General features: G+C 34.6%; 1 protein-coding gene across 2 annotated transcripts in view; it reads right to left on the bottom strand.

Moving 5' to 3' along the window:
- The window catches only part of LOC108687610 (E3 ubiquitin-protein ligase CBL-B), a 58626-nt gene extending 47509 nt beyond the window's left edge, over nucleotides 1-11117 (bottom strand). For both annotated transcript variants that reach the window (XM_018193464.1, XM_018193463.1), the window contains exon 1: nucleotides 10043-11117. In XM_018193464.1, the coding sequence (XP_018048953.1) occupies nucleotides 10043-10590 (548 nt within the window). In that variant the 5' untranslated portion in view covers nucleotides 10591-11117. The remainder of the gene's footprint in view (nucleotides 1-10042) is intronic.
- Nucleotides 11118-14483: the final 3366 nt, after the last annotated feature.

Here is a 14483-nt window from a genome sequence, read left to right on the forward strand (position 1 = left end):
CCATAGAAACATTAGTCGATTTGTGTCTGCATCATAAAGTTATTCTCGATTGAAAATGTCAGTTTACGAATCAAATTCTCGTCATTTGCGGGAGGTTTTAATTTTTTGCTTCAATATGAAGAAATCTGCGGCTAAGGCTCATCGAATGCTCTCACTTATGGAGAGGCCGCTATTAGTGAAAGAACGTGTCATGAGTAGTTTCAACGCTTCAAGAACGGTGATTTTGATGTCCAAGATCATGCTCTGTATTTGATGAGACCAGCTCAGCGTAGTGTATTATGAACTGTTAAAACCGACTGAAACAGTCATAGGCGATCGGTATCGAACGCAATTGATGCGTTTGAGCCGAGCAGAAAGACAAACGGCCGCAATACAACGAGAGACACGATAAAGTGATTTTGCAGCATGACAATGCTCGACCCCATGTTGCGAAAGTGGTCAAGACATACTTGGAAACATTGAAATGGGAAGTCCTATTCCACCCGCCGTATTCTCCAGACGTTGCTCCCTCTGACTATCACTTGTTTCGATCAATGGCACACGGCCTGGCTGACCAGCACTTCCGATCTTATGAAGAAGTAAAAAATTGGATTCGATTCGTGAATAGTCTCAAAAGATGATCAGTTTTTTCGACGCGGGGTTCGTACGCTACCCGAAAGATGAGAGAAAGTAGTGGCCAGCGATGGACAATACTTTGAATCATAAATGTATATAACCATTTTTACAATAAAGTCTCGAATTTCGGAAAAAAACGGCGGAAGCAAAGTTGTACACCTAATAGTATATACAATAGTATATACAAACATTATATGCCTTATTTAATAAATTAATAAATCAAGTATTTTATACAGTTTTTGTAATTATCAAAGTCATTTAAATGTTGACTGTCATTAAAATTAAGTGAAATTTTACAATATATTAAAGATATATCATGTTTCTTCCCAAACCTGAATTTTCGTTTTTTTACTTTTAATTTAATTTTATTACTATTTTTACTTAATAACTTTATTTACGTCCTTTCTTTAAATATTAATACTGTGCAATTCTTTAATAATAATAATGATTCAGGAAATTAAGCAAAATACCTTTGTGAAATAAATATTATAGTTGTGTACAAGTTTGCTAGTTGCGCATTGTCAAAGTGTGAACGATGTATTATGGACAATCAATTTAATGTATTTTAAAAATAAACTTTTAGTGCTCTTGAAAATTTTCTCTTTATTTGTTTATAATTTCTCTACGCAAAGTGGATAATAAAGAATGATTTATAAATTAACGCGGACAAATGTTGGACAATCGAATCCCGTAATTTAGAGATAAATACATTTAAAGATAAATGCACTTAAGATTGCATTGTTAAATTTTTTAACTTTAATTTGTTTATAACTCGATCAAGGTGGACGAACGACATTTATGTATGACATTTGCGTACACACGGTGGACAATCAAATCCCGTACGTTTAAAAGAAAGTACTCATGGAGGTGCTAGAATTTTTTATTTATTTATAATTTTTTTGTACCCGTTTGTACCTCTCTTACTTTCGTTTGTACCTCAAAGGGTTCGGAGATACTATGTAGGGATTGCGTAAAAACTGAAACGCGCTGTATCTCCGAATTCTTTGAGGTACAAATGAAAGTAAGAGAGGTACAAACAGGTACAAACGATTCTCTTTCGAATGGCATAAATGAAATTAAAAAATCTTAAAGTTGCGCGCTGGCCATTTTTTATTTTTCATTTTTTGTTTAACTGTTTGAAGTACAAACGAAATAATGATCGGTACAAACAAGTACAAACAAAGTACAAACAGCCTGCAGTATTAATTTTTATTTTTGATAAAGTTGAGCGCCAGGTTCACATCGGTTGTGAGTGACGAATACTAAACGAATATTTTGTACTCGTAAATACGTTTTTTTCGCCTCAAATTTACATAGAACGTATTTACTATTCATAATACGTTTTTACTCGGATATACTCATATGCTGCACGAGTGCAATCCATTTTAATCACCCATATGTATGGAAAAGTTCCTATTTGCGATCTAAAAATGGAGTCATATTCAATGAGTGGAATACAGTGTTTTCACCAAACCAACCGTTCGCGCGGATTGAAAACGGTAAAAAATTTTTATAAGGGATATTTATGCGAAAAAGTGCTCGTAGATAACTGAGCTGTAGGCGGGGTCGGATAAAGATTTCTGCCACTCCTAGATAGTGAACTTTTTGCCTACAAATCGTTTGCCTACATCACTTTTGCCGACAGTTCATTTGCGCAAAAATTAATGCCGTAAAATACATACGTTTTTTTGACCTAATGCGCTTGTAGGAGCTATAGTTAGAGCATAGTGGAACATGCGACACGAACAAATCTCTAGTGATTAATGGAAAATTTTCTCAATCATTCGTGTTACAAAAAATGGTTATGTTTTTAGAACTTCTTTTCAAAATATCACTTCCTCCCTCTAAACTTGCCATCCCTAAATATAGTCTAGGTTAGTTTCTAATGCTAATATGGCACTGACTGTACTCAATAATATATGTAGGCAAATGTGATTTCGTCTCTAAAATTTTTATTTGTGCGCAAAAGTGCTTGTAGGTAATCAACCTTATAGGCAATAATTCACTTCTGTGAAGTTGGCACCTCATTTTTCAAAAAATGAAATTTTGGTCAAAGTTCCGAATGCACCCCGAAGAGTTATGGAGTTCCTGCCCAAAATTAAGAATAGTTCCGGCGAATTAATATAAAAAAAAAAAATTAAAAAATTTGGGGTGCTAACTTCACAAAATGAAGAACGAAAAATCGCGAAAATCCTCTAAACCATTAAACCTAGCGCCTTAAATGATAATAATTTTTGATAGAACTCTTGGGGTGTTATCCAGAACTCTCAATAGAACTGCCGTAATGTTAAAAAAATTTTGGTCCTTCAGATGTGACAAAATCAGATATTCAAAAAATTATATCTTTAAAACCGTTGGTCCTAACGCTTCGAGCGTTAATAACTGTTGATCGTTAATAACTTGTGCGCGCGCGCACGTGTGTGTGTGTGTGTGTGTGTGTGCGCGCGCGCGCGTTTGTCTGACATGATCGAATGTATCTGATGAATTGTGATTGTGATGGAATGTGATTGAAATCATTGATTGATAACTATTGAATTTGTTAAAAATGTTTTTAACTGTCTTTGTATATAGTTTCAATTCTATGTACCTACCATGGTACAATATATAATTAAATATATAATTAAATATATAATTAAATGGTGCTATTTCTTCATCATCTGATGCTGTTTTCCGCTTAGTCATCATGTCATCATATAATATCATTGAGTGTCATATACGAATGCTATATAGTGCCCGTTATTTTTGTCGCTGGCATATTGATGATATGATACTACACCAGCTAGAATGTAATTGTTATCATGTTCAATTTTTTGGATTTTATAGATCCAAGTGCCGCACTCTATTTTTCGATACCAATGGAAGTAGCATATTGTCCATCCGTAAAGACACTGCAATCTATGAATAAATGCGATTGAAAGATAAATTTTTCGAGAACATTTTCATGACCCTTCTTCCATGTTGAGACTTTATCGTAATTAGTTCATTATAGCGTTCTATAGAGTTCTAAAGTTATTAACGCTCGAAGCGTTAGGTTTAAGAAACCAACGGTTTAAGAAATATCGCGATTTTTCGTTCATCGAATCGAAAATTTCTAACTCCCGAGAGGTGAAAATTTTTTTAAAGTTCTGGCAATTCTGTCAACAGTTCTGGGTAGCACCCCGCGAGTTCCAACGAAAGTTATTAACGCTCGAAGCGTTAGGACCAACGGTTTAAAAGATATCATAATTTTTTGAATATCTGATTCTGTCACATTTGAGAGACAAAAATTTTTTTAACATTATTACGGCAGTTCTGTTGAGAGTTCTGGATAGCACCCCAAGAGTTTTATCAAAAGTTATTATCATTTAAGGTTTAATGATTTAGAAGATATCGCGATTTTTCGTTCTTCGTTTTGTGAAGTTAGCACCCCAAATTAAAAAATTTTTTTTTTATATTAATTCGCCGGAACTATTCTTAATTTTGAGCAGGAACTCCATAACTCTTCGGGGTGCATTTAGAATTTTGACAAAAATTTCATTTTTTGAAAAATGAGGTGCCAACTTCACAAAGGTCAATAATTCATGTAGGCAATAATATAGCATGTAGCAAATGTGACTTTCGTTTCTGAAAGTCTTTTTTATTTGTGCGTAAAAGTATAGACAATCGACTTGTAAGCGATAATATTTGTGCGCAAACGAACTGTCGACAAAAGTGATGTAGGCAAATATATATGATGCTTTCAATTCAATCTCGAATTTCGATAAGAAGTTAGCATCCCATTTTGTAAAAATTATTTAAAAATTGTTATTAAGTGAATCTCGTTAAAAAATGTAGAGAACTCTTCATCTCGTTAAAAGGAAGCAGGAACTCTAATCAGAACTATTGTATCTAAAAATTGATTTTTCAAAAACTTTTAATTCTTTTTTATTAAAAAAAATTTTTTTTTATACATCAGGAACTCTAGGTATTCGAAATAAAGCTATTGGACAGTTTGGAATTATTCGATCTCGATTTTCGATAAGAAGTTAGCACTCCCCCTTCCCATTTAAAAAAATTATTTAAAAACGATTATTAAGGAACTCTTGTTATAAATTATATAGAACTCTTCGTCTCGTCAAAAGGAAATAGGAACTCTAATTCCTGAGTACTATTGGGTGCTAATTTCAAATATCCCATTAATCCAATGTAGTATGACTGAATTCATCGTAAGACTTGATACCATAAGACGCATGTAAAATTAGCACTTGAACATTAAAATTCCATAGTTCTAATTCCCGTTTTGAAGAAATTCGTTTTGAAGAAACTAATGTTGTGTTTCAAAATTCAGAGACAGAGAGAGAAAAGGAAGGAGGGAGGGGAAGGGAAGGAGAGGGGGAGAGAGAGAAAGAGAGAGAGAGAACGCTGAAAATCTTTACAATTACAATTACATGAACTATAAATTTTCAGCATTGACAGTAAATTTTGGAACACAGCCTTAAAATACCCGCATACATTAAAAACTGAAGATTGCAAATTAGAAATTAGAATTCAACCGGTAAGATAACTTTAATTTTAAATTTAATACGTTTCTGATTGGCTAAATTTTAATTTTCAATTGCATGGGATTTAGTTTTTTCAAAATAACACAGGTATTTCAATCAGAACTACTTATGTAATTTTAATGTTGAAGTGCTAACTTTAACGAGTGTTACAAAGTACATATAAAGGATTCCTCCATTCATCTCCTAGATGTCCGGACAAACGATGCGACACGATGATAAACGGCTTCGAAACATCAGTGACGATAATTGTAACTCATAACGGAATCCGAATATGACCCCGGACATCGCTTGTAGCCCGAGCGTATCCCTGCAACGCTCCAGGAACCAGCGGAATCACACCGGAAGTTGTTTTATGCTAATGCAGCAGTATCTGCTACTTCTCGGCTTGCACGCTGCTCCGCATACACGCAGCCGAGAGTGCGTTTTACCATTTCAACATGTCACGCGCTATAGGGAAAGGGGGAGGGGCAATCGCCTTTGTCTTCTATGTGCCTATGCATGTGTGTGCCATGCGTGTAGGCGCGCCAGTGCGACGATAGTTTGCAGTCGCCGCGTCGACGACGTTGATGGTTAAATGCGAGTTCGACCGGATAAAGCATTCTTCGTTTATTATCGCCGAATACATTAAATCGCGACATTGCAGATCAAACACACGCGATTGACATCAGAGCGCGCGACACTCCACTCCGCTCCACACTGTTCCCCTTCCCTTCTTCTTCATCCCTCTTTCTCCCTCTTCTCTTCTCTTCTCTCTTCTCCTCTCTTCTCCTCTCACTCCCTATCCTGTCCTTTCTTCACTGACTTTATAAAAGTAACACCAACGCTCGTAATCTCGAAAAAAAAACAGGGAGATAGAAGAACTTACATAATACAGTTATAAGTTTTTCTCGTTTCTCGACAAAAATATCGAGATACGAAAAATTTTCGAGCCGCGATGGAACTAGCCGAATGTTATTGAACTTTTAATCATACTTTCTTAGATCTTATTACTCTTAATTCCAGCTGCAACTTGTTAATATAACACAAATAATATTGAAAATAACAAAATTACAAGAAAATAAAATTGATCTCTGTTCTATTTCTTCCAGATTTAGACGATTAAAATAAAGAAGACTGTAACAAATATAGCGACAATAAGCGAAAATGCATAGCTGGATCCTTTGATGGATATTTTGCACTAATCATCAGAATTCGTTTGGAAATTCCGTATTCAGAACTCTATGATGACGCACTAACATGATATAATTTACGCATACTGTAGAATTTTAGAGATAAAAGTACGTTCTGAATATGGGCCTCTGTTTTTAAAAATCTGCTGGAATTCCTGAAGGAGAGCCGGAACTCTGTCAATTATGTTAAATCTGCTTAACATATAATAATAGGCCTGTTTTTTGTCGCTGCATTGGATGACATTAAAACTTTCTTTCTAGAGACTTGTTCTTTTTTATATCTTCTTATATAATTTCTTGAATGGTTCATCTTTCCTCTGTTTCTTTTCACATTGGAGAGAAAAAGAAAAAAATACTGTGCTAAAAAAAACAGACTTTAACTTTCTCGCCAAACTTTAATAGTTCCAATGGTAAAGTAATCTTATTTTAAGTAAAATTGTATTTTGTATTTTATTTAAATAAAACGAGTATTCAGCTGCACCAAAGAGGAGACCTAAAATATCATTGCAATCGTATTATATTCTCAGAGGATCTGTCCCAAGATTAAAATATATGCTATAATATTTCTTTTTATCTCTTTCTCTCTCCCTCTCTTCTACGTGCACAAAAATTCTTGATATACCACCTTATGCTCCGCCCAACTTCCGGTCGATAAAACGCATTCTCTATGGAACGAAAGAACTCATGATTGCACATGAACCGACACGCCTTTCGGTGTACGATAATAATGTCAATATCAACGATAGATGTCCGCCCGCGCAGTGTCGTCTCGTTCATTCACCAATCGTGAGTTCCCTGTTTTTCCTTCCTCCTCTTAGTCCTTTATGCCCCTTCCCCTGTCCTCGTTCCACGATATGCATGATTTTTAGGTTAGGTTAGGTTAGGTTAGATTGTGCGCACGTGCGAGTTCCGCTTACGCACCTTTAAACCGGGAACACATAAAAAAACGTAAAGCGTAATCAGTAAGAAAATCATAACATTGATTCGCTATTGACATTACCATCTCTAACTGTGATTGATTAATTCGCTTACTGCTTACTATTTACGTTCTTATATATGTCATGGGCTTTATTATTTGTTTTTTACACACATTCATCCGAAGGTCTCGTGAACACGTGCAGGACGAACGTGCAGATGTTAGTTATTTCACAAATTGTGTACGATTGGAAATGGACAGAAGCCATGGGAGGTCGGGAAGATCAAGAAAAGTCGAGAGAAACGGAGAGAAAAGAAGAAACCATGAGTTGTAGTGAGCGTAATAATATTGCACCGGAGCGGAGATGTGATCGGAGGATCTATTTACTTGGCGCGAGACATTGCCGTTAGACATCTTCCGATCGGAGGTTCCTTCCTCTGAGAAAGATTCGTCATCTACCTCAAGTCGATAAATTTGTTACAATGAAATTGTATGAATTTGTACGCGATGAGTATATATTAGAGGACCTGGACAATACAACACAACCAAATTATATCCTTAAATCTTTCAGAGCTTAGGAAAGTTTAGCGACCTCGAGGCAAAAACATTGCCGTGTTAATTCCGAAAGAGCTTTATAAATCTCTCTCTCTCTCTCAAGGAAGTCGATGAATCTTTTTTTGAACTGTGGTGAAAGGTCAAGTTACGAAGAGCAAAGTTTCAAATAGTCCTGCACAAGATTGACAATGCTTATAAAATATTAAAGCAGAAGTTCCCTTTATTTCCCTTCCCCTTCTGGGATTCTAGTACCGAGAACTTTTATAGTCCAGTAATGAAAATGGAATTTTCTGCGGAGAATTCATATGAAAATCGATGTATTAGGTTGTCCAGAAAGTTTCGTGCCGACTAAAATTTAAATTTTAGTATACATTTATTAAATTAAAATTTTCTGCGTTTCAATTTTCCTTCAATATCGGCACGAACTTTCCGGACAACCCAATAGTATCCTCAACGAAACAAATGAATAAATAGTGGAAACTTTGAAAATAGTGGAATCCGTCTTGATCATCGCAGTCAAACTTGCTACACAAAAGTTGAGAACGTTTGCTGAGATAAAAATATTATCTTTCCAAACGAGATAATCTTTGGATTTTAAGATTGGATTTTAGGAAATAGCAAAATTTTTTGGGAAAATCGATTTTCTTTAATTAACTTTGAGATATATATACGAAACGACAACATTTATAAAATCAAGATTAACATAATTTATACTTTCCAATTTTAGTAATTTGGAATATCCATTTTTTACTTCATTTTGTGCTCGAAAACTTTTCGCAGGGAGAATGAATTTTCCTTAAGATCTGATTAAAAAATGTATCATAATCTCGAGTCTCCTTCGATTTTAGCCAACTTATGCTAAAATTAACAATGTCTGCAAAAAGTAGAATTTTTATTGTTCTTTAAGTTTAACACAAATTCTCGAATTTTCAAACTCTGTGCTGCAAAATCTGCCGCAGGGATTAAATCTTTCTCCAACTCTGATTTAAAATGCAAGTGAGTATTTGGTCTTGAGATTTTTCGATCTTAGGAGCCGGATTATTACAATATATAAAAAAATTGACGTGTTTGTCAAAGCAAGAATTAAGTATCATTTTTCGTCTAACAATTCTCAAATTCTGAATCTCTTCAGTATGCCGTATCAAGTTTCCTTGATACTTATGATTTAAAGAGAGTTGTCATGTAACCGCGGCGAATTTGTCTAAAGGGCTTAAAGCCGATCAGATTAGAGATTTAAATTGAAATTAAAAAGACCAATCAGAAAAAAAAGAAATATATTAAGTCTAAATATATCTAGTTTATGAAGATTCAGTTTCATCACACACATAATGTAAGATTAACTTTATTATAACATTTGTAATTTACTGTTCATCTTTTTCTAATTAATTACAAAAAGATGGTACGTTCCAGCGATATGTTAACACTAACATATCGCCCATGAAATGATCATTTGACTCTTATTGTTTATCAAATGTTAAACAAAGATAATTAATGTCCACGAACGTGAGCGCCAAATATGTTGGAACGCACCCGGACAGTAAGTGCTGTCTCGGTTTAATTTATTACTGTTTATCTTTTTTTAATTAAAAAAAAAACAGTAAATTAAACCGAGTTGATAAAGTTAATCTTTGGTGGAACTGGGCCTTAGTTTTGCTTTGATTAGTCAAATTTAACTTTAATCTCATTGTCAATTTCTAGTTTGATACGGGCTCAAAAAAACGTTTTTAGGTTTTTCTCTATTATAAGTAATATTGCGGGAAGCAATAACTAGAGTGGTTTTCTGTTCCTTTTTCTAATTTAAATCTCTAAAATATGTATATCATGAAGAATGACTTTCTGGAAATCTTGGCTAAAAGTACAGCGCAATCTCGAATATTTCGCGAGTTTAGAAAACACACGTAAAAACAAATCTAACTGTAAATAAATCCGATAGATTTAACAACCACAAAGATACAAATCAGATGTTCTTACAGTCGAATCTATCAAACACCTATTCGAGATAGAAATTCAATTACGATAAGAATTCTGAATGATAAAAATGCATTTTCTTTAAACTTATTGATATAACCAAAACATTTTTGCTATTTTGGATCTGTAATTTTACGACCGAAAGTCATTTCTCGAGAATCATCTAGCAATCATCAAATATCGTGGAAGCTCAAGAACTTGCCGCAAAAAAAAAACGAAGGGAATGAAGGCAACGAATGCACCTCGGCGAAGCTAGCTTCTTCGGGTTGCGATTAAAGGAGAAGCGTGGCGACACATACCTGTTCCCGAAGCGCTCCTTCCAGAATTCAGCCGCGTCCGCCTTGGTGATGCGAAACTGATCGCCGGCGAACATTCCATTGGGAAATATGGCCTTCAGCTCGGACAGCATGTGGCTGAAGACGAGGCTGAGTTTGGTAAGATTACGGCGATAGTGCGACGTCTCATCGAACATCTTCTCCTTACCCTCCTTGAACAGTTTGATCGCCTGTTTGCACTTACGCATCAGATTGTTGATGAACACGCAGAAGTGTTCATTGCTGTGCAACATCTGCATACGGTCCTCATATTTGCTGTAGATGAGCCGCAATCGCTGATACGTGTCGGGCAGAATATCGAGGATAAATGGTGGCGAGTTCTTAAGGTTCATACGCTGGTGCTGGCAGAGTTTCACGACCTTGTCCATTAACTTCCAGGTCTTGTCGAGTGTACGTTTGTCGGTTGAGAGCTTAGGCGGCGTCATCGCGTCCGCGAAGCGACCGTGTAGCTTCTGGAAGATCGAGCCGATGTGGACGGCGCGAGTGCGACTGCTGTGTCCGGACGACGACATCTTGACGTGCGGGAATGCTCGTTATAATACACGGATATCTCTTCCTGCCTCTCCTAACCGAACATACACTTGTCCTCTCTTTTCTCCTTTATTCGCACCCCACACTCTACCTGTATATACTATCACGCGGTAGCGAACACTCGCGCTATACTTGAGATTAACCCGCACAAACACACTGCGGAATGACGCGGACAGATCGGGCATACCGCGCATATCTCAGCAAAACGTGGCCGCGGCCACGACAATATTCTCGCGAAGCCACGGACACGGGATGCAATGCCGGAATCTCGCGCGATACCGCATTTTATTTCTCTCTCTTTCTCTCTCTTTCTCGTTCTCTCTCACAATCACTGCGACAATTTTAGCCGACGGTTAAGCCGGATGCTCCGTGAAGAACTCGCGACGAATTCAACGACACTGAATGAATGGACACTAACTGTGTGTGAGCGAGATCGAGCGCAAGGCCACGAGAGTGTCCCGTACTCTCGTGTACTCCGTATGTCAGTCCGATCACTGCTACTCGGGCTCGTTCCCTATGCTTATGACCAGATGGCCTATCTTCGGCAGACTTCGAGCCTCGAGGATTCGCCGCTGCAATGCTAGCCGTCGCGAACGCGCGCATATGCATCTTTCGGCGCGCGATTTAAATCATCACGGCGCGCGCTGCACCTACGAGATACTATTAAAGACTGTTGGCGCTTATGAAAATTCTCATGCTCGTTAAAATTTAAGTAATTAAGAATAAGAAACTAGTAGTATGGTACTAATTTCATGATTTATTAGTTTCGTAGACATGTACATATATTTAAAACTTAATAATACTTGAATTTTTATTTAAAATTATGATTTTAATGATATCATCCGAATTTCATTATTAATAGAGAACTACAGAAAAAAAGTTGTAATTTTTCGACAATATAAATATTACAGCATTAAAAATATGCATACTTATTTATACAGCATTTATATAATTAAAAAAATACGAATTTAATAATGTATTATCGAAATATTTATTAAATAATCATATTTCAAATCAAATTTTTATTAATTGTCGGTAACGTCATCATTCTTCAATTATCCCCGAGCACCATTGATAGCCACCGAAAATTTGTCCAGGACCGACGATCTTTTAATATCTCACCGGTACGCGCTGTAAAATACGTTACATGAAATTAATTATTTCGTTTGAGACTGATATATTTTCTTTTTGGAATTCCCTCCTTTAAATAAGTCAAGCTTGCTTTAGACAGTTGATAACTCTTGTCAGAATTTAGATTAGAATACTATCTATAATGTTATGCGCCGTCTATTTTCAAAGAATTTGCAGTTCGTCCGACATTGTATTTTTACAACTTTTTGAAAAGTAAAATATTGAAGACAAATATTTAAGAAATCCAAATATACTTATGTATATGTACTGAACACGCATTAGAATAAGCATGTATTATATGTATTTTGTATTTTGTATGCTGATCTTTAAATTCTTTGGAGTGGAATCTCATAAAAATTGAGTCAGTCTTAAAAACGAACGGCTTAATTTTTTATCTTTGAAAGTGAGATTTCATTCTTCAGAGATTTATTTAAAATCTTAGAGATACTTAAGGAACTTTCTATCTTGTTGGGTAAAAAAAAAAATCTATTTTTTGTTAATAACATTTTCTGAAATTTTTAAGTATTAAAAATACAATCGTAAAATTTTAAGCCGGAATTCGCAAAATTAAAACCTGTAGAGCCATTTTAAGAGCAGGCCGTGCAGATAGAAATTGGATCCACGGACGGCACTGCGGTGCGGAGTCACGTATGACTGATTATTCTATATGAAATGTAGAATAAATAAAAAAAGAATAGATAAGTAACAGAATGCATAGTTAGAAACATTTAGTTTTATTTCCAATACGTATTTATACAGGGTGTCCAAAAAAGTCAGGACACCTGAATATCTAAAAAAATATAAATATTATAAAAAATGTTTGAGATAAAAGTTGTAGGGTTCAAAAAGATTTATTTACTATTCTTATCAGTTTGACCTTGTCAGATGGCGTTACTAAGGTCAATGTCACATCGATTTTTTAAATTAAAGGACATCCTACTTTTGATTCCAAAATCTAATAGTGTCAAGAGTTTTCCAAAACGCTATAAGAAAATATTTTTTCATTAAGTATTTTTTGAATTACGATGCTTGAAAGTTACCGCTGATATTAGCATTACGCAAGATATCTGACCGACACGATGGCTAAAATCTCTTAAATATTGTTCAAGATCATGTTCTAGATAATATTTGTTAAGATCAAGATCATTGGAAACCGTTTCTCTTATTTTCATTTTTGCATTGAAAATTCATTTTCATGAAAACAATGTAAAATATTTTCATGAGTTATATTTAAATTTTTTTCTCAAGTACATGTTTTTTCTATAAGTTAATATTAAGTTTTGTACTTCATTAAGTAATTAAGACACAATAATATTAAAATAATTAATATTAATGATCAATGTGAATTCTTTATCGTCAATTAATTTCATGATGATCATCAACGTATAACTTCTACACTGCGATTCTCCGCGCGAGACACAGAAGTAAGCACAAACGTTTGGGCGCTAAAAACCACGCTGAAAAATATCTTAGAAATTAGCAATTTGTAGCAAATAAACTGCTTGGATTCTAAAAATATGATAAGCAGAGAATCTCAGACAATCAAAAATACAGGATATTTAAAAAATGAAATAAATATACGTATGAGCACATATTAATAAACCATTAATTTAAAACAAAACGTATATACTTTTGTGAATGTTCTCTATAATAAATATTTAAGTTAACAATTTCAAATTTATTTATATATGGCATTTAATTGGAGTTATGAGTCATTACTTGAATAAGAATTAATTAGTTTTAATCAAAATATAGTTTATAGTCGTTCATAATTTAAATTCATTAATGTAATCAATACTGATCATGATCTTTTTTATTTTTGCTCGATGTGGCAACACTCTGTAATATTATGTCACTCAGAATCTTTCAAGAGAATAAGAACAACTTGCAAGAAAGAGCAGTCCAAAATGAATTTTTTGAAGAAAAATAGGGCTTATTACTCAGCTAATGCTAAATATTTATAAAAAGTTTGATTCGTTCCCCAATGTACCGAATATTCCGGCACAGTGAAAGAATTGTCACACAATATATAAATGTCGATGAAATGTTTAGAATATTGTATAAATATTCCTTGCATAATCATGAAAATTGCGAGTGAATAGTACACATCTCCATCAACAGAGAATCGCGGTGGAGAACATTTACTCGTTAACAAGAATCATCTGGGAAAGAATATAAAGAGCGCAGTATTTCGTCTGTATGCCTGTAAAGTAAGGTGCAAAATAGAGTGCAAGGTGAAAATGTGAAGTGCATTTTTCAAAGCAAAATTTTGTTTAAAAATTGATTCAGAAATTTCAGGGACAACCGTACCTAAAATTTCTGGAAAAATTAAAATTTTGGAACATACATGGAGCATTCCATGTGAAAGTGAACCAGCCATTTTCACGTTTTGGACATTCTTTTAACGAAACTTACTGATGTTAATGAGTTTGAGGATGCAATCTGTTGTGCAAAGTCTTAAACTTTTAATTAGTTCAGCTAATTTAGTAGTTGCAAAAGAAAGAAATTTTGCGATTTTTCGATGTTCATATATCTTTCTAGATTTTTTTCTGGTGAAAAGTGGAATTAATAAAATGAAATTGGAGTGCCGTTTCCTATAGAAAAGTCTGCTCTTTCATCTTTCGTAGCGATATCCTATTTTAAGTAACTCTTTATTATTATTCCTGTTCAAATATTTGAAATCTTTAAAATCGCGCCAATAGAGAGTTTGCATAATTTTAAAAAATATTTCATTTAAAGATAT

The sequence above is a fragment of the Atta colombica genome, unplaced genomic scaffold (assembly GCF_001594045.1).
Source record: "Atta colombica isolate Treedump-2 unplaced genomic scaffold, Acol1.0 scaffold21, whole genome shotgun sequence".
Classification (NCBI taxonomy): domain Eukaryota; kingdom Metazoa; phylum Arthropoda; class Insecta; order Hymenoptera; family Formicidae; genus Atta; species Atta colombica.